Source organism: Sinohyriopsis cumingii, unplaced genomic scaffold (assembly GCF_028554795.1).
Source record: "Sinohyriopsis cumingii isolate HCF-2022 unplaced genomic scaffold, ASM2855479v2 utg000974l, whole genome shotgun sequence".
NCBI lineage: Eukaryota > Metazoa > Mollusca > Bivalvia > Unionida > Unionidae > Sinohyriopsis > Sinohyriopsis cumingii.
The window spans coordinates 694771-715859 of NW_028315950.1; the positions used below are offsets into that span (position 1 = coordinate 694771).

The window sequence follows — 21089 nt, forward strand, 5'->3', positions numbered from 1 at the left end:
GCAGTCTGGGGCTTGATGCCAGGTTCCAGCATGCCAATTTACTAGATGTGGTAATTGTCCAGTCCTGGTTAAAGGTTGTCCAGACCATAAATATTCATGATGTTATTTTCAGTTTGGAGTGTGAAGTTATAAGTCACCTTCTGTCAGCCCAGATCCAGATGTCAGTATGGCAGTTTTTTCCTTCATTAATACAACTTCACCAAGCCCATACAAAGCTAATTAGCTGGGGTGCTAGTGCTCAAGCAAGGGAGGTAAGTGCATTTGTCTTACCTATTTGCTTCTTTGTAAATTAAAAGAAATTATATTTCATTAACTCAAGCATGTAGAATGTGTTATAAGGTAATATGCAACCTATTCCCATTGTCTTACCTAATAATATTCTGTACAGAATAACAATAATTGTATGCCTCAAACAGGTATCTCATACATACATCATACTACTATTTGCTGACATCATTTTTAAGACTGATATAATTATCAAAATTATTTAATAGAATTTGCCTCTTTAAATTGTTTTTTGCTGCATTTATTTATAGTGAAAGTTTTTAGCATTCCACTATCAAAACATTTACAAGCATGTTTGAATCAGGCCTCTTAAAAACTTAACTTATAAATACTTACATGGTGTTAGTGTAAGTATGTACATGTAAATTATGCTTATGAATTATAGTCATATATTTTTAGCTTACCTGTTTTCCTCAAAAGAGTATTTATGCTATATTACCTGGTAGTGACAGTTTTGTATGCAGAATAATATTGCAAAACTTGTATATACCACTGCTGCCAGATTTATGCATTAGTTATTAATAGAACTTAATATGGACTCCTTGCACTATACAGAATCACCTCAGTCAAAAACTGGTCAGTGTGACCTACCTTTTGTTTACAGATGAATATGTTATTAAAGCTTAACCTAAATGTAAATGTGTTGTTTTCCAGGCAAATTTCCGATTGTAGGAATTGTATGTTTATGGGACTTGTGATTGTATTTCTTGCATTATTCTAAGCCACTATAAGGGAATATAGGTCACACACTCAAAGGGAATATAGGTTGCAATGACCTGCACTTCTCATCTTACAGTAATTAATGTTGTTTCAAGGTTAACTCTTGTTCAAATAATTTGTCTTCTGCAGATTTCAGTTGTAAATATGCTGTGTTCATGGAACTTGGTCATAGTGTTTCTTGCATTATTCTAAACAACCCAGGAAAATATAGGTTACACACATGCTATAGTGACCTGTTTTTTTCTTTCTTCATTTTATAATAATTAATGCTGTTTGTAAGTTAATGCTTGTTTAAATGACAAAGTGGCCAGCCTGATAATTTTTAAAAGTAAGGGTAGTGTTATTATCATATAAAGATATCTTTGTTAAAGTTTTCCAAATGTGAAATGGACATTGGGCTTATCACAAAATCATAGGGTCTGCCATTTAATAAATATGGTGCTTCTGTATTGAAATGATATCAAGTAACACAAATGCTTGAGGCTAAATATACATTAGTGAACCCCTTTATTGGAATGATATCTAATAACACAAATGCTTGAGGCTAAATATACATTAGTGTACCACTTTTTTGGAATGATATCAAGTAACACAAATGCTTGAGGCTAAATATACATTAGTGTACCACTTTTTTTGAATGATATCAAGTAACACAAATGCTAGAAACTAAATATACATTATTGTACCCCTTTATTGGAATGATATCTAATAACACTAATCCTTGAGGCAAAATATACATTAGTGTACCACTTTTTTAGAATGATATCAAGTAACACAAATGCTAGAAACTAAATATACATTAGTGTACCCCTTTATTGGAATGATATCTAATAACACAAATGCTTGAGGCTAAATATATGTTATTGTACCCTTTTATTGGAATGATATCTAATAACACTAATCCTTGATGCTAAATATACATTATTGTACCCTTTTATTGGAATGATATCTAGTAACACAAATGCTTGAGGCTAAATATACATTAGTGTACCCCTTTATTGGAATGATATCTAATAACACAAATGCTTGATGCCAAATATACATTAGTGTACCCCTTTATTGGAATGATATCTAATAACACAAATGCTTGAGGCTAAATATATGTTATTGTACCCTTTTATTGGAATGATATCTAATAACACTAATCCTTGATGCTAAATATACATTATTGTACCCTTTTATTGGAATGATATCTAGTAACACAAATGCTTGAGGCTAAATATACATTAATGTACCCCTTTATTGGAATGATATCTAATAACACAAATGCTTGAGGCTAAATATACATTAGTATACCCCTTTTTTGGAATGATATCAAGTAACACAAATGCTTGAGGCTAAATATACATTAGTGTACCACTTTTTTGGAATGATATCAAGTAACACAAATGCTAGAAACTAAATATACATTATTGTACCCCTTTATTGGAATGATATCTAATAACACTAATCCTTGAGGCTAAATATACATTATTGTACCCTTTTATTGGAATGATATCTAATAACACAAATGCTTGAGGCTAAATATACATTAGTATACCCCTTTTTTGGAATGATATCAAGTAGCACAAATGCTTGAGGCTAAATATACATTAGTGTACCACTTTTTTGGAATGATATCAAGTAACACAAATGCTAGAAACTAAATATACATTATTGTACCCCTTTATTGGAATGATATCTAATAACACTAATCCTTGAGGCTAAATATACATTATTGTACCCTTTTATTGGAATGGTATCTAATAACACAAATGCTTGAGGCTAAATATATATTAGTGTACCACTTTTTTGGAATGATATCTAATAACACAAATGCTTTAAGCTAAATATACATTAGTGTACCCCTTTTTTTTGAATATCTAATTAGACAAATGCTTGAGACTTAATATACATTATTGTACCCCTTTACTGGAATGATATCTAATAACACAAACATTTGAAGCTAAATATACATTAGTGTACCCCTTTATTGGAATGGTATCTAATAACACAAATGCTTGAGGCTAAATATACATTATTGTACCCCTTTATTGGAATGGTATCTAATAACACAAATGCTTGAGGCTAAATATATATTAGTGTACCACTTTTTTGGAATGATATCTAATAACAGAAATGCTTGATGCTAAATATACATTAGTGTACCCCTTTATTGGAATGGTATCTAATAACACTAATCTTTGAGGTGAAATATACATTAGTGTACCCCTTTATTGGAATGGTATCTAATAACACAACTGATGGAGATGAAATATGCAACAGTGTAAATTCAGATCTTTTTTGATTCATTCAGCACTGCTTACTAAATGTATAACTTCGTTATCTGTACAGGAATCTTGCCATTTTCCTGATTCACACAATGTTTATTTCTTGTAGTAAGAACTTAGATATAATCTTTGTATATTAATAATATTATTAAATTTGCTAATGATTGGGCTTAGCTGTCAGAAGCTGATGATTTGGTAAGTGCAACAATGTTTATTTTCTTCACTGATAAGCCAGGGGAGGGGCAGCATTTATTTTCCTTTTTATCTAGGATTTGGCATTCATTGGAGAAAAAAATTTGTTCCATAAAAGATCTGGTGAAATTGTGTAACAATGTGAGATGTTTTTATCAAGTAATGGCTTATCATGGAAAATGAATGCATCCAAAAATCTGTAAAAGACACGGCTTTCAACAGTATCATGATGCATGTACTGTATTGATGTTGTCTATGCAATGTTTAGTCTCATTAATATGGCTTGAATGATTGCCATTAGATGGACACCTTGAACAATTTTTAAGTGACAAAGTCCATTCAGTGGCATGGGGATTTAATAACATGAATGGGATAGCTATACATCAGGTTTCAACATATAATTTTTAATTTGCAGCAAATTAAAGGATAGTTCTGTCTGTATAAGTTATTCATCTCAGATTCCCTTGTTAAAACCCATAGTTAGTGTAACATAATTATCATAACCATTAGGTTCAATGGGGGGTGGGTATAACATGAATTTCAGCATTTATTCACATTTCTGGCTTCATATTTGAAAAATAAATTCATAAACAAAGTTTACATCATTTGTTTACATATCTGGCATCATGTCTGAGAAATGACTTCATAAACCAGTTTACAGTATTTGTTCAGGTTTCTGGCATTGTTTGAGAAACAGCATCATAAACAAAGTTGGATTAATGAGACCAGACTATATTTTACTTATGTATAAACATATTCTAATAAAATAAAATGTTGTGTTCTTGAAATGTTAATTTGTATATTGTTGTCTTCATACACAATCATACTTAGGTACTTGATACATGAGCCTGCATAATTTGAATGAATACATCCCATGGTTCATGTATAAAATATAATTATAATGTACCTAGATTAAAATCAGTATATCATCAAAGAAACAAAACAACACAGAACATGATATGCCATGATATGATGAGCCAGCAGATCAGGGTCTGTATTGTTTATTCCACTGATCATTTCTACCAAACTTCACACATCTGCATAATTCACTGGAAGATATGGGCCTATGAAGTTTGCACAGATCTGCATAATTCAGTGAAAGATATGGGCCTGTGAAGTTTGTACAGATCTGCATATATCAGTAGAAGATATGAGCCTATGAAATTTGCACAGAGCTGCATAATTCAGTGGAAGATATGGGCCTATGAAATTTGCACAGATCTGCATAATTCAGTGGAAGATATGGGCCTATGAAATTTGCACAGATCTGCATAATTCACTGGAAGATATGGGCCTATGAAGTTTGCACAGATCTGCATAATTCAGTGGAAGATATGGGCCTATGAAATTTGCAGAGAGCTGCATAATTCAATGGAAGATATGGGCCTATGAAATTTGCACAGATCTGCATAATTCACTGGAAGATATGGGCCTATGAAGTTTGCACAGATCTGCATAATTCACTGGAAGATATGGGCCTATGAAATTTGCTAGGAGCAATGAGTAGAACAAATGATTTATACCAGTTCCATCATTTAAGTATTTCTGACAAGACAGCAGACAGGTGATTAATTTATCAGTTAACATATTAGTGGCAGGAAAGAAGTCAGATAATTTAGATATCATTTACACCAGAATCATGTTAGTGTCAGGAAAGAAATCATATAACAACTATATAATTTACACCAGATAGGTATTAGTAGCAGGAAGGAGGTGCCCCGAGTGTCCGAGTGGTCTAAATCGCTCACAGTTACAGATCACTGCCATCTTACCTCTGTCTGCGTGGGTTTCGAGTCCAATGCTCGGCTAGTGTGGGTACATGGGAAAGCCTGCCAGTAGCTTCTCGTGGGTCGGTGGTTCTTCCCTGGGTTTTCCAGGGTTCCTCCTCCACCAGTTATACTGGCCGCCATGTATAGCCTATCTTGTGCTAAAAAATGGCGTTAAACGCTAGAACAACAACAACAAGCAGGAAAAAAGTCAGATAATTAATGTATCATGCAGATATTACACCGTGTTGTGATGATTTTTTAAAAAAAAGGTACAGTATTGCACTTAATTGACAATTACAGTCAGTTATTAGTTGGTCCCATACCACAATGCCATTGTCATTTGTACCAGATGCAGTTGATTTTTAAAATGCCTATTGACTGTCCAGTATTCTTATTGACTGTCCAGTATTCCTATTCACTCTCCAGTATTCCTATTGTCTGGACTTCCTATTGACTGCCCAGTATTCCTACTGACTGGTCCAGTATTCCTATTCACTCACCAGTATTCCTATTGTCTGGTATTCCTATTGACTGTCTAGTATTCCTACTGACTGTCTGGTATTTTTATTGACTGTCCAGTATTCCTATTAAGTGTCTGGTATTCCTTTGACTTTCTGATATTCTTATTCACTGTCTAGTATTCATGTTGACTGGTATTACCATTGACTGTCTGGTATTCCTATTGGCTGTCTGATATTCCTGTTGACTATCTGGTATTCCTGTTGACTGCCTGGTATTCCTATTGGCTGTCTGATATTCATGTTGACTGTTTGGTATTCCTGTTGACTGTCTGGTATTCATGTTGACTGTCTGGTATTCCTATTGGCTGTCTGGTATTCCTGTTGACTGTCTGGTATTCCTATTGGCTATCTGGTATTCCTGTTGACTGTCTGATATTCTTATTCACTGTCCAGTATTCATGTTGACTGTCTGGTATTACCATTGACTGTCTGGTATTCCTGTTGACTGTTGACTGTCTGGTATTTGTGTTGACTGTCTGGTATTCCTATTGGCTGTCTGGTATTCCTGTTGACTGTCTGGTATTCCTATTGGCTGTCTGGTATTTCTGTTGATTGTCCAGTAATCCTATTGACTGTCCAGTATTTATATTGACTGTCCAGTATTGTTATTGATTGTCCATTATTCCTATTGACTGTCTGGTATTCCTATTGACTGTTATTCTTATTCACTATCTGGTATTCCTATTAACTGTCTGGTAATCCTGTTGACTGTCTGGCATTCATTTTGACTGTCCAGTATTGATGTTTATTCTTTGGTATTCTGTCTGGTTGTTGTTGTTCTAGGGTTTAACATCATTTTTCAGCACAAGATAGGCTATACATGGTGGACAGTATAACTGGCAGAGGAAGAACCCTGGAAAACCCAGGGAAGAACCATCGACCCACAAGAAGCTACTGGCAGACTTTCCCACGTACCCATGCTAGCACGGCCTTGGACTTGAACCCACACTGACAGAGGTGAGATGGCAGTGATCCAGAACGGTGAGTGCTTTAGACCACTTGGCCACTCGGGGCCCCATTTTGTCTGGTATTCCTATTGACTGAAGCTTGATTTTTTTTCTCATTTTATTCAATGTATGTGCCAATACTAGATCTTCCTTGCAAGAAAAAAACAACTTGTGTTTATTTTGTTTGCATTAGTACTCACATTGATTAAATGCATGTATTATCTATTCATTTTTTGTGTTTGGTTATTTTTCCTTTGAAGCTATTTCATTCACTGCATGAAACACAAGTGAAAAAAATGAACAGACTAATCCACAATATTTGTTGAATTTATTCTTTTCATGTTAATTCTGCTTGTTGTGTAACGTGATAAGTATTTTTCATGTTTCTTCATTCATGCACCTTTTGACATGTAAATTGTGTGCAGAATTACCAAATTTGTACACAAATACACTCAGTACAGTTTCCATATTTAGCATTGTACACTCCATACAAAGTTCAATATTTTATGCAATACTTTATGAACAAAGTTACCATATTTTAAACAATACATTCAGTACAAAGTTACCATATTTTATACAGTATGCTAGACAGAGTTGTAATTTTTTACACAATACACTCTGTACAAAGTTTCCATGTTTTATGCAATACATTCGGTACAAAGTTACCATATTTTATACAGTATGCTAGACAAAGTTGTAATATTTTACACAATACACTCAGTACAAAGTTACCATATTTTATACAGTATGCTGGACAAAGTTGCAATATTTTACACAATACATTCTGTACAAGGTTTCCATGTTTTATGCAATACATTCAGTACAAAGTTACCATATTTTATACAGTACACTAGACAGAGTTGTAATATTTTACACAATACACTCTGTACAAGGTTTCCATGTTTTATGCAATACATTCAGTACAAAGTTACCATATTTTATACAGTACGCTAGACAGAGTTGTAATATTTTACACAATACATTCTGTTCAGTTTCCATGTTTTATTCTATGCTAGACAGAGTTGTAATATTTTACACAGTGCACTCTGAAGAAAGTTTCCATGTTTTATACAGTATGCTAGACAAAGTTGTAATATTTTACACAATACACTCAGTACAAAGTTTCCATGTTTTATGCAATACATTCAGTACAAAGTTACCATATTTTATACAGTACACTAGACAGAGTTGTAATATTTTACACAATACACTCAGTACAAAGTTTCCATGTTTTATGCAATACATTCAGTACAAAGTTTCCATATTTTATACAGTACACTAGACAGAGTTGTAATATTTTACACAATACACTCAGTACAAAGTTACTATATTTTATACAGTATGCTAGACAGAGTTGTAATATTTTACACAATACACTGTACAAAGTTTCCATGTTTTATGCAATACATTCAGTACAAAGTTACCATATTTTATACAGTATACTAGACAAAGTTGTAATATTTTACACAATACACTCCGTACAAAGTTACCATATTTTATACAGTATGCTAGACAGAGTTGTAATATTTTACACAATACACTTTGTACAAAGTTACCATGTTTTATGCAATACATTCAGTACAAAGTTTCCATATTTTATACAGTACACTAGACAAAGTTGTAATATTGTACACAATACACTCAGTACAAAGTTACCATGTTTTATGCAATACATTCAGTACAAAGTTACCATGTTTTATGCAATACATTCAGTACAAAGTTACCATATTTTATACAGTACGCTAGACAGAGTTGTAATATTTTACACAATACGCTTTGTACAATGTTTCCATGTTTTATGCAATATACTCAGTACAAAGTTTCCATGTTTTATGCAATACACTCAGTACAAAGTTTCCATGTTTTATACAGTGTGCAGGACAGAATTGTAATATTTTACACAATACACTCAGTACAAAGTTTCCATGTTTTATGCAATACATTCAGTACAAAGTTACCATATTTTATACAGTACGCTAGACAGAGTTGTAATATTTTACACAATACACTTTGTACAAAGTTTCCATGTTTTATGCAATATACTCAGTACAGAGTGACCATGTTTTATGCAATACACTCAGTACAAAGTTTCCATGTTTTATACAGTGTGCAGGACAGAGTTGTAATATTTTACACAATACACTCAGTACAAAGTTTCCATGTTTTATGCAATACACTCAGTACAAAGTTTCCATGTTTTATACAGTATGCTAGACAGAGTTGTAATATTTTACACAATACACTCTGTGCACAGTTTACGTTTTATGCAATACACTCAGTACACAGTTACCATTTTTTATACAGTATGCTAGACAAAGTTGTAATATTTTACACAATGCACTCTGTACAAAGTTTCCATGTTTTATGCAATATACTCAGTACTAAGTTACCATATTTTATACAGTACGCTAGACAAAGTTGCAATATTTTACACAATACACTCTGTACACAGTTTGGGGCCCTGAATGGTGAAACGCACTCTCCGTTATGGATCACTGCCATCTCACCTCTATCTGCGTGGGTTCGAGTCTCAGATTCAGCCAATATGGGCATGTGAGAAAGCATGCCAGTAGCTTCTTGTGGGTTGGTGGTTCTTTCCGGGGTCTTCCCGGGTTCTTCCTCCACCATTAATAATGGCCACCATGTATAGCCAATCGTGTGCTGAAAAATGGCATTAAACCCTACAACAACAACAATAACAACTGTACACTCTTTACATGTTTTTTTGCAATACACTCAGTACAAAGTTACCATATTTTATACAGTATGCTGGACAAAGTTACAGTATTGTACACAGTACACTCTGTACACAGTTACATATTTAGGATATTTTACATTGTGTGCATGGGTACTGTATTTTATGCATTGTGTACACTTGTTATTTTTAGTAAATATTGTGAACATAGTTACTGTATTTTTCACATTGTATACAAAGTCAGCATGAAAAAGTCAATTCCATAGCCAGTTACCATATTACATCAATCAGTGTTATTAAGTAGAGTCAGAAACACCCACTGTACATTGTGCAAACTGGCAGGAATTGTTTTTATGTATTCACAGAATATTTAATTATCAGAATACATTTCCATTAACAACAGAAGTAAGCATTTGGGTGTTAGGCTCCACCCCTAATATACTTCCAAGTTATGTATATGTGAAAGGTGCATGAATTTCGCCTGTGTTCATACGCAGATTGATATCAACCAACTTATGCAAAGGTTGACACTTTTCTTCACTGACTGAAAGTGCAATACTTTTTTCCAGGAAATGAGTTGCTGGTATTATTTACAACTTGATTTTTCTTAATTGTTCTGAATACTCAAGGCTTGGGTTGTTACATCTATCTGCCATTTTAATTTCTGTTAATTTTCCCAATCATTCTTTTTACCATTTTCTATTTTTTTATATTGCTTTAATCATGAAGATGACCTATATGCATTGCAATTTAAGCATTATTTCAACATGCCATTGTGGATTTTAATCTAAATCAGTTTCCTAAAAGTATATTTTACTGTGGTGGCACAGTTTTGACATGTGATCCATTTATTTTGCATCAATGTGTGTATTGAACTCAGTAAACATTATAATTTATATATGAGCAACCATTACATTAATTGTGATATGGCCTTCAGCTATATTGGACTGGTGTTATGGCCTTCAGCTATATTGGACTGGTGTTATGGCCTTCAGCTATATTGGACTGGTGTTATGGCCTTCAGCTATATTGGACTGGTGTTATGGCCTTCAGCTATATTGGACTGGTGTTATGGCCTTCTGCTATATTGGACTGGTGTTATGGCCTTCTGCTATATTGGACTGGTGTTATGGCCTTCAGCTATATTGGACTGGTGTTATGGCCTTCAGCTATATTGGACTGGTGTTATGGCCTTCTGCTATATTGGACTGGTGTTATGGCCTTCAGCTATATTGGACTGGTGTTATGGCCTTCAGCTATATTGGACTGGTGTTATGGCCTTCTGCTATATTGGACTGGTGTTATGGCCTTCAGCTATATTGGACTGGTGTTATGGCCTTCTGCTATATTGGACTGGTGTTATGGCCTTCAGCTATATTGGACTGGTGTTATGGCCTTCAACTATATTGGATGGGTGATACAGCCTTCAGCTATATTGAACTGGTAATACAGCCTTCATATATATTGGACTGGGGATGTAGCCTTCAGCTATATTGGACTGGTGATATGGTCTTCAGCTATATTGGACTGGTAATACAGCCTTCAGGCATAGTGGACTGGGGATATGGCATTCAACTATATTTTTTACTGCGGATATAGCCTTCAGCTATATTCGACTGGGGATAGAGCCTTCAGCTATATTGGACTGGTGATACAGCCTTCATCTATATTGGACTGGTAATACAGCCTTCAGCTATATTGGACTTGGGATACAGCCTTCAGCTATATTGGACTGGTAATATAGCCTTCAGCTATATTGGACAAGGGATATGACCTTCAGCTATATTGGACAATTTCAAATGTTGGAATGAATTTCATATATTCTATACCCATGGTCTTTGTCTTTCATCATTACCATTTGTACATAATATCATTTCTTAAGTTCATATTATTATTATATACACACACACACATACAGATCCTGTGAATAACCTGTTCATTCACCTATGCTGTATATGAGTGACCAAGCCTCATAAATGGATAGAAACTTGGGTTAATTAGGATAGAAACTTGTATATTAGTTATGATTTCCAATAAATCATTTTCAATATGAATTGTTCTGTCAAAATTTAATAATGATTGTAACATTATTAATGTTTCCCAGTTTCTAGAATCATGGGCATCTCATGTGTTGCACCTATTTTACTATTGCTTTGCATGAGATCTACAAAGACAATCCAACTTTTTTAGTTGTTGTATTCCATGCTGTTTCATCCGGTAATCAATACCAGTCATGCGAATCATCAGAATGACACAAATGCAGCAGATCATGGTAAATTAGTAGCATTATCATATAGAATAGCAGATTATGGCAAATTAGTAGCATTATCATATAGAATAGCAGATTATGGTAAACCAGTAGCATTATCATATAGAATTGCAGATTATGGTAAATTAGTAACATTATCATATAGAATTGCAGATTGTGGTAAATCAGTGGCATTATCATATAGAATATCAGATTATGGTGAATCAGTGGCATTATCATATAGAATTGCAGATTATGGTAAATCAGTAGCATTATCATATAGAATAGCAGATTATGGTGAATCATTAGCATTATCATATAGAATATCAGATTATGGTAAATCAGTAGCAGTATCATATAGAATTGCAGATTATGGTAAATTAGTAGCAGTATCATATAGAATATCAGATTATGGTAAACTATTGATTGCACCTTCTTCCAGACAACCATGCTATATATTGCATCTTCTTCCAGACAACCATGTTACATTATCACATCTTCTTCCAGACAACCATGCTATAAATTACATCTTCCAGACAACCATGCTTTAGTTTGCATCTTCTTCTAGACCGCTATGTTGCACATCACAGCTACTTCCAGAAAACTGTTACATATTGCATCTTCTTCCAGACAGCTATGTTACATATCACATTCTCTTCCAGACAGCTATGATACATATCACATCTTCCAGACAACTGTGTTACATATCACATCTTCATCCAGACAGCTATGTTGCATATCACATCCTCTTCCAGACTGCTATGTTACATATCAAATCTTCTTCCAGACAGCTATGCTAAATATCACATCATCTTTCCAGACACCTATGCAATACATACAAATCTTCTTCTGAACAACTATGTAACATACCACATCTTCTTTCAGACACCCATGCTATACATCAAATCTTATTCCAGACAGCTATGTTACATATCACCTTTTCCAGACAACTATGTTACAAATCATTTCTTCCAGACAACTATATTACTTATCGCATCTTCCAGACACCTATGCTGCATATCACATCTTCTTCCAGACAACCATGATATAGATTAAATCTTGTTCCAAACAACTGTGTTACATGTCACATCTTCTTCCAGACAAACATGCTTTAGATTACATCTTCCAGACAACCATGCTTTATATTGCATCTTCTTCCAGACAGCTATGTTACATATTACACCTTTTTCCAGACAGATATGTTACATATCACATCTTCTTCAAGACAGCTATGTTACATATCACATCTTCAGACAACTATGCTACATATCACATCTTCTTCCAGACAACTATGTTACATATCACATCTTCTTCCAGACAGCTATGCTACATATCACATCTTCTAGACACCTATGCTAAACATCACATCTTTTTCCAGACAGCTATGCAACACATCAAATCTTCTTCCACACAACTATGTTACATATCACATTATCTTCCAGACAGTTATGTTACATGTTTTCAGAAAACAATGCTACATATCACATCTTCCAGGCAACTATGTTACATATCTTCCAGACTGCTGTGTTATATATCACATCTTCCAGACACATATGCTACACATCACATCTTCCAGATAAATATGCTACATATCACATCTTTTTCCAGACAACTATGTTACTTATCACATCTTCTTCCAGACACCTATACTACATATCACATCTTTAGACAAATATGCTACATGTCACATCTTCTTCCAGACAGGTGTTACATATCACATCTTCTTCCAGACACCTATGCTACACATCACATCTTCTTCCAGATAACTATGCTACATATTACATCTTTTTCCAGACAACTATGTTACATATCACATCTTCAGACAACTATGCTACATATAACATCTTCTACCAGACAGCTATGTTACATATCACATCTTTAGACAACTATGCAACATATCACATCTTCTTTTTAGGGGCCCCGAGTGGCCGAGTGGTCTAAAGCGCTCTCCGTTATGGATCACTGCCATCTCACCTCTGTCTGCGTGAGTTCGAGTCTCAGCCTCGGCTAACGTTGGTACGTGAGAAAGCCTGCCAGTAGCTTCTCGTGGGTCGGTGGTTCTTCCTGGGGTTTTCCAGGGTTCTTCCTCCACCAGTTATACTGGCCGCCATGTATAGCCTATCTTGTGCTGAAAAATGGCGTTAAACCCTAAAACAACAACAACCACATCTTCTTTTTGACAGCTATGCAACACATCACATATTCCAGACAACTATGTTACTTATCACATCTTCTTCCAGACAACTATGCTACATATCACATCTTTAGACAACTATGCTACATGTCACATCTTCTTCCAGACTTCTGTGTTACATATTATATCTTTTTCCAGACTGCTATCCTACATATCACATCTTCTTCCAGGCACCTATATTACAGATCACATCTTCTAGACTGTGTTACGTATCACATCTTTTTACATACAACTATGTTAAACATCAAATCTTCTTCCAGACAACTATGTTATATATCTCATCTTCTTCCAGACAACTATGTTACATATCCCATCTTCTTCCAGACAACTATGTTACATATCACATCTTCGAGACAGCTTTGCTTCATATCACATTTTTTTCAAGACAGCTATGTTAGATATGACATCTTCTTCCAGATAGCTATAATACATATTATATCTTCAGACAACTATGCTATATATTATATCTTTCAGATAACTATGATATAGATTTATTCCAAACGGTATTGTATGCTGTTATAAAAGTATTTCTGTAAACTGCATTGTTTTTTGCCAACATTGAAAATACATGATACCATACTGTTAGCTGAAATTTTTGGTCATGACTAGAGTCTAAATGGATCCTTTAAAAAATGTTTTTAGGATGATAATTAGGGCTAGTTGTGTTGTTTTTCTATTTATATTTACCATATATAAGTCTGACTGCAAACTTTACAGACCCAGATCTGCCATCAAATATTGCACAGACAGATCTGTTTGTATGCAATTTGTTAGTTGCAATCAGTAGGAAAAAACAACAGATCCTGATGTACTGGTGCATTATACAATAGTAGATCAAAGTCTGTGTTGTTTGCAGTTTTATTGAACCTAAAGTACTATGTATGATAATATAAAATGTCCAATTTCTCAACATAATTCTTGACTAAGTGCTAATACAGGGTTTAAAGAAAATCCTTTTCACATAGGTAGATGCAGATCCCCATTATTTTGTAATATATTTTTTCCCATTTTTGACATTCTGTACATGATATATTTATGGTCTTGAGGTTAAAACAGTCCATTGCTTAGTGTGTACAATTATGAAATTGTAATTTCTTTCCAGTCTAAGAAGTCGGCATTTGGGGGCTCTAAGACAGTGATATGGCCAGCACTTTACCAGTGGTTACTGAAATTTAAATGTCTTTTAGTATCAAAGGTAAGTTGTTTTTAAGACCACAAAAATTTTATATTCCTTAAATTTATATTTGGCATTTCACCAGGCAGTGCAAAACCTGATTTATCAGCATGATCAAGAGACAAACAGAATCTGTCTGGATGAATAGAATGGATTGTATCAAATCTGCTCAGATGTCGATAAACAGATTTGCTTTAATAGAGGATTTCTAATGGGTAATGATTTAATATTCAGTGTATGATACCAGTTAAATAATAATGATTTAATATTCAATGTATGATACCAGTTGAATAATAATGATTTAATATTCAGTCTATGATACCAGTTGAATAATAATGATTTAATATTCAATGTATGATACCAGTTAAATAATAATGATTTAATATTCAATGTGTGATACCAGTTGAATAATAATTATTTTATATTCAATGTATGATACCATTTGAATAATAATGATTTAATATTCAATGTATGATACCAGTTGAATAATAATGACTTAATATTCAGTGTATGATACCAGTTGAATAATAATGATTTAATATTCAGTGTATGATACCAGTTGAATAATAATGATTTTATATTCAATGTATGATACCATTTGAATAATAATGATTTAATGTTCAATGTATGATACCAGTTGAATAATAATGATTTTATATTCAATGTATGATACCAGTTGAATAAAAATGATTTAATATTCAATGTATGATGCCACTTCAATAATAATGATTTTATATTCAGTGTATGATACCAGTTGAATAATAATGATTTAATATTCAATGTGTGATACCAGTTGAATAATGATGATTTAATATTCAATGTATGATACCAGTTGAATAATAATGATTTAATATTCAATGTATGATACCAGTTGAATAATAATGATTTTATATTCAATGTATGATACCACTGCAATAATAATGATTTAATATTCAATGTATGATACCATTTGAATAATAATGATTTAATATTCAATGTATGATACCAGTTGAATAATAATGATTTAATATTCAATGTATGATACCAGTTGAATAATAATGATTTAATATTCAATGTATGATACCAGTTGAATAATAATGATTTTATATTCAATGTATGATACCACTGCAATAATAATGATTTAATATTCAATGTATGATACCATTTGAATAATAATGATTTAATATTCAATGTATAATGCCAGTTGAATAATAATGATTTAATATTCAATGTGTGATAGCAGTTGAATAATAATGATTTAATATTCAATGTGTGATACCAGTTGAATAATAATGATTTAATATTCAATGTATGATACCAGTTGAATAATAATGATTTAATATTCAATGTATGATACCACTTCAATAATAATGATTTAATATTCAATGTGTGATACCAGTTGAGTAATAATGATTTAATATTGAATGTGTGATACCAGTTGAATAATAATGATTTAATATTGAATGTGTGATACCAGTTGAATAATAATGATTTAATATTCAATGTATGATACCAGTTGAATAATAATGATTTAATATTCAATGTGTGATACCATTTGAATAATAATGATTTAATATTCAATGTGTGATACCAGTTGAATAATAATGATTTAATATTCAATGTATGATACCAGTTGAATAATAATGATTTAATATTCAATGTGTGATACCAGTTGAATAATAATGATTTAATATTGAATGTATGATACCAGTTGAATAATAATGATTTAATATTCAATGTATGATACCAGTTGAATAATAATGATTTAATATTCAATGTATGATACCAGTTGAATAATAATGATTTAATATTCAATGTGTGATACCAGTTGAGTAATAATGATTTAATATTCAATGTGTGATACCAGTTGAATAATAATGATTTAATATTCAATGTGTGATACCAGTTGAGTAATAATGATTTAATATTCAATGTATGATACCAGTTGAATAATAATGATTTAATATTCAATGTATGATACCACTTCAATAATAATGATTTTATATTCAATGTATGATACCAGTTGAATAATAATGATTTAATATTCAATGTATGATACCACTTCAATAATAATGATTTAATATTCAATGTATGATACCAGTTGAATAATAATGATTTAATATTCAATGTATGATACCAGTTGAGTAATAATGATTTAATATTCAATGTGTGATACCAGTTGAATAATGATGATTTAATATTCAATGTATGATACCATTTCAATAATAATGATTTAATATTCAATGTATGATACCAGTTGAATAATAATGATTTTATATTCAATGTGTGATACCATTTGAATAATAATGATTTAATATTCAATGTATGATACCAGTTGAGTAATAATGATTTAATATTCAATGTATAATACCAGTTGAATAATAATGATTTAATATTCAATGTATGATACCATTTGAATAATAATGATTTAATATTCAATGTATGATACCAGTTGAGTAATAATGATTTAATATTCAATGTGTGATACCATTTGAATAATAATGATTTAATATTCAATGTGTGATACCAGTTGAATAATAATGATTTAATATTCAATGTATGATACCAGTTGAATAATAATGATTTAATATTCAATGTGTGATACCAGTTGAATAATAATGATTTAATATTCAATGTATGATACCAGTTGAGTAATAATGATTTAATATTCAATGTATGATACCAGTTGAGTAATAATGATTTAATATTCAATGTATGATACCAGTTGAATAATAATTATTTTATATTCAATGTATGATACCATTTGAATAATAATGATTTAATATTCAATGTATGATACCAGTTGAATAATAATGATTTAATATTCAGTGTATGATACCAGTTGAATAATAATGATTTAATATTCAGTGTATGATACCAGTTGAATAATAATGATTTAATATTCAGTGTATGATACCAGTTGAATAATAATGATTTTATATTCAATGTATGATACCATTTGAATAATAATGATTTAATGTTCAATGTATGATACCAGTTGAATAATAATGATTTTATATTCAATGTATGATACCAGTTGAATAAAAATGATTTAATATTCAATGTATGATGCCACTTCAATAATAATGATTTTATATTCAGTGTATGATACCAGTTGAATAATAATGATTTAATATTCAATGTGTGATACCAGTTGAATAATGATGATTTAATATTCAATGTATGATACCAGTTGAATAATGATGATTTAATATTCAATGTATGATACCAGTTGAATAATAATGATTTTATATTCAATGTATGATACCACTGCAATAATAATGATTTAATATTCAATGTATGATACCATTTGAATAATAATGATTTAATATTCAATGTATGATACCAGTTGAATAATAATGATTTAATATTCAATGTATGATACCAGTTGAATAATAATGATTTAATATTCAATGTATGATACCAGTTGAATAATAATGATTTTATATTCAATGTATGATACCACTGCAATAATAATGATTTAATATTCAATGTATGATACCATTTGAATAATAATGATTTAATATTCAATGTATAATGCCAGTTGAATAATAATGATTTAATATTCAATGTGTGATAGCAGTTGAATAATAATGATTTTATATTCAATGTATGATACCAGTTGAATAATAATGATTTAATATTCAATGTATGATACCACTTCAATAATAATGATTTAATATTCAATGTGTGATACCAGTTGAGTAATAATGATTTAATATTGAATGTGTGATACCAGTTGAATAATAATGATTTAATATTCAATGTATGATACCAGTTGAATAATAATGATTTAATATTCAATGTATGATACCAGTTGAATAATAATGATTTAATATTCAATGTGTGATACCATTTGAATAATAATGATTTAATATTCAATGTGTGATACCAGTTGAATAATAATGATTTAATATTCAATGTATGATACCAGTTGAATAATAATGATTTAATATTCAATGTGTGATACCAGTTGAATAATAATGATTTAATATTGAATGTGTGATACCAGTTGAATAATAATGATTTAATATTCAATGTATGATGCCAGTTGAATAATAATGATTTAATATTCAATGTGTGATACCATTTGAATAATAATGATTTAATATTCAATGTGTGATACCAGTTGAATAATAATGATTTAATATTCAATGTGTGATACCAGTTGAGTAATAATGATTTAATATTCAACGTGTGATACCAGTTGAATAATAATGATTTAATATTCAATGTGTGATACCAGTTGAGTAATAATGATTTAATATTCAATGTATGATACCAGTTGAATAATAATGATTTAATATTCAATGTATGATACCACTTCAATAATAATGATTTTATATTCAATGTATGATACCAGTTGAATAATAATGATTTAATATTCAATGGATGATACCACTTCAATAATAATGATTTAATATTCAATGTATGATACCAGTTGAATAATAATGATTTAATATTCAATGTATGATACCAGTTGAGTAATAATGATTTAATATTCAATGTGTGATACCAGTTGAATAATGATGATTTAATATTCAATGTATGATACCATTTGAATAATAATGATTTAATATTCAATGTATGATACCAGTTGAATAATAATGATTTTATATTCAATGTGTGATACCATTTGAATAATAATGATTTAATATTCAATGTATGATACCAGTTGAGTAATAATGATTTAATATTCAATGTATAATACCAGTTGAATAATAATGATTTAATATTCAATGTATGATACCATTTGAATAATAATGATTTAATATTCAATGTATGATACCAGTTGAGTAATAATGATTTAATATTCAATGTGTGATACCATTTGAATAATAATGATTTAATATTCAATGTGTGATACCAGTTGAATAATAATGATTTAATATTCAATGTATGATACCAGTTGAATAATAATGATTTAATATTCAATGTGTGATACCAGTTGAATAATAATGATTTAATATTCAATGTATGATACCAGTTGAGTAATAATGATTTAATATTCAATGTATGATACCAGTTGAGTAATAATGATTTAATATTCAATGTATGATACCAGTTGAATAATAATGATTTAATATTCAATGTATGATACCAGTTGAGTAATAATGATTTAATATTCAATGTATAATACCAGTTGAGTAATAATGATTTAATATTCAATGTATAATGCCAGTTGAATAATAATGATTTAATATTCAATGTGTGATACCATTTGAATAATAATGATTTAATATTCAATGTGTGATACCAGTTGAATAATAATGATTTAATATTCAATGTATGATACCAGTTGAATAATAATGATTTAATATTCAATGTGTGATACCAGTTGAATAATAATGATTTAATATTCAATGTGTGATAGCAGTTGAATAATAATGATTTAATATTCAATGTGTGATACCAGTTGAATAATAATGATTTAATATTCAGTGTATGATACCAGTTGAATAATAATGATTTAATATTCAATGTGTGATACCAGTTGAGTAATAATGATTTAATATTCAATGTATGATACAAGTTGAATAATAATGATTTAATATTCAATGTATAATACCAGTTGAGTAATAATGATTTAATATTCAATGTATGATACCAGTTGAATAATGATGATTTAATATTCAATGTATGATACCAGTTGAATAATAATGATTTAATATTCAATGTGTGATACCAGTTGAATAATGATGATTTAATATTCAATGTATGATACCAGTTGAGTAATAATGATTTAATATTCAATGTGTGATACCAGTTGAATAATAATGATTTAATATTCAATGTGTGATGCCAGTTGAGTAATAATGATTTAATATTCAATGTATGATACCAGTTGAATAATAATGATTTAATATTCAATGTATGATACCGCTTCAATAATAATGATTTTATATTCAATGTATGATACCAGTTGAATAATAATGATTTAATATTCAATGTATGATACCACTTCAATAATAATGATTTAATATTCAATGTATGATACCAGTTGAATAATAATGATTTAATATTCAATGTATGATACCAGTTGAGTAATAATGATTTTATATTCAATGTATGATACCACTGCAATAATAATGATT

The 21089-nt window shown here is 30.7% G+C and overlaps 1 protein-coding gene across 2 annotated transcripts in view; it reads left to right on the forward strand.

Moving 5' to 3' along the window:
* LOC149772894 (KICSTOR subunit 2-like) overlaps positions 1 to 21089 on the forward strand; it is a 104010-nt gene that overhangs the window by 38589 nt on the left and 44332 nt on the right. The window contains exons 6-8 of one of the 2 annotated variants that reach the window (XM_089947135.1): positions 113 to 251; positions 3450 to 3470; positions 14944 to 15036. In XM_089947135.1, coding sequence (XP_089803261.1) covers positions 113 to 251; positions 3450 to 3470; positions 14944 to 15036 — 253 coding nt within the window. The remainder of the gene's footprint in view (positions 1 to 112; positions 252 to 3449; positions 3471 to 14943; positions 15037 to 21089) is intronic. The other variant, XM_089947136.1, reaches the window with a different exon arrangement.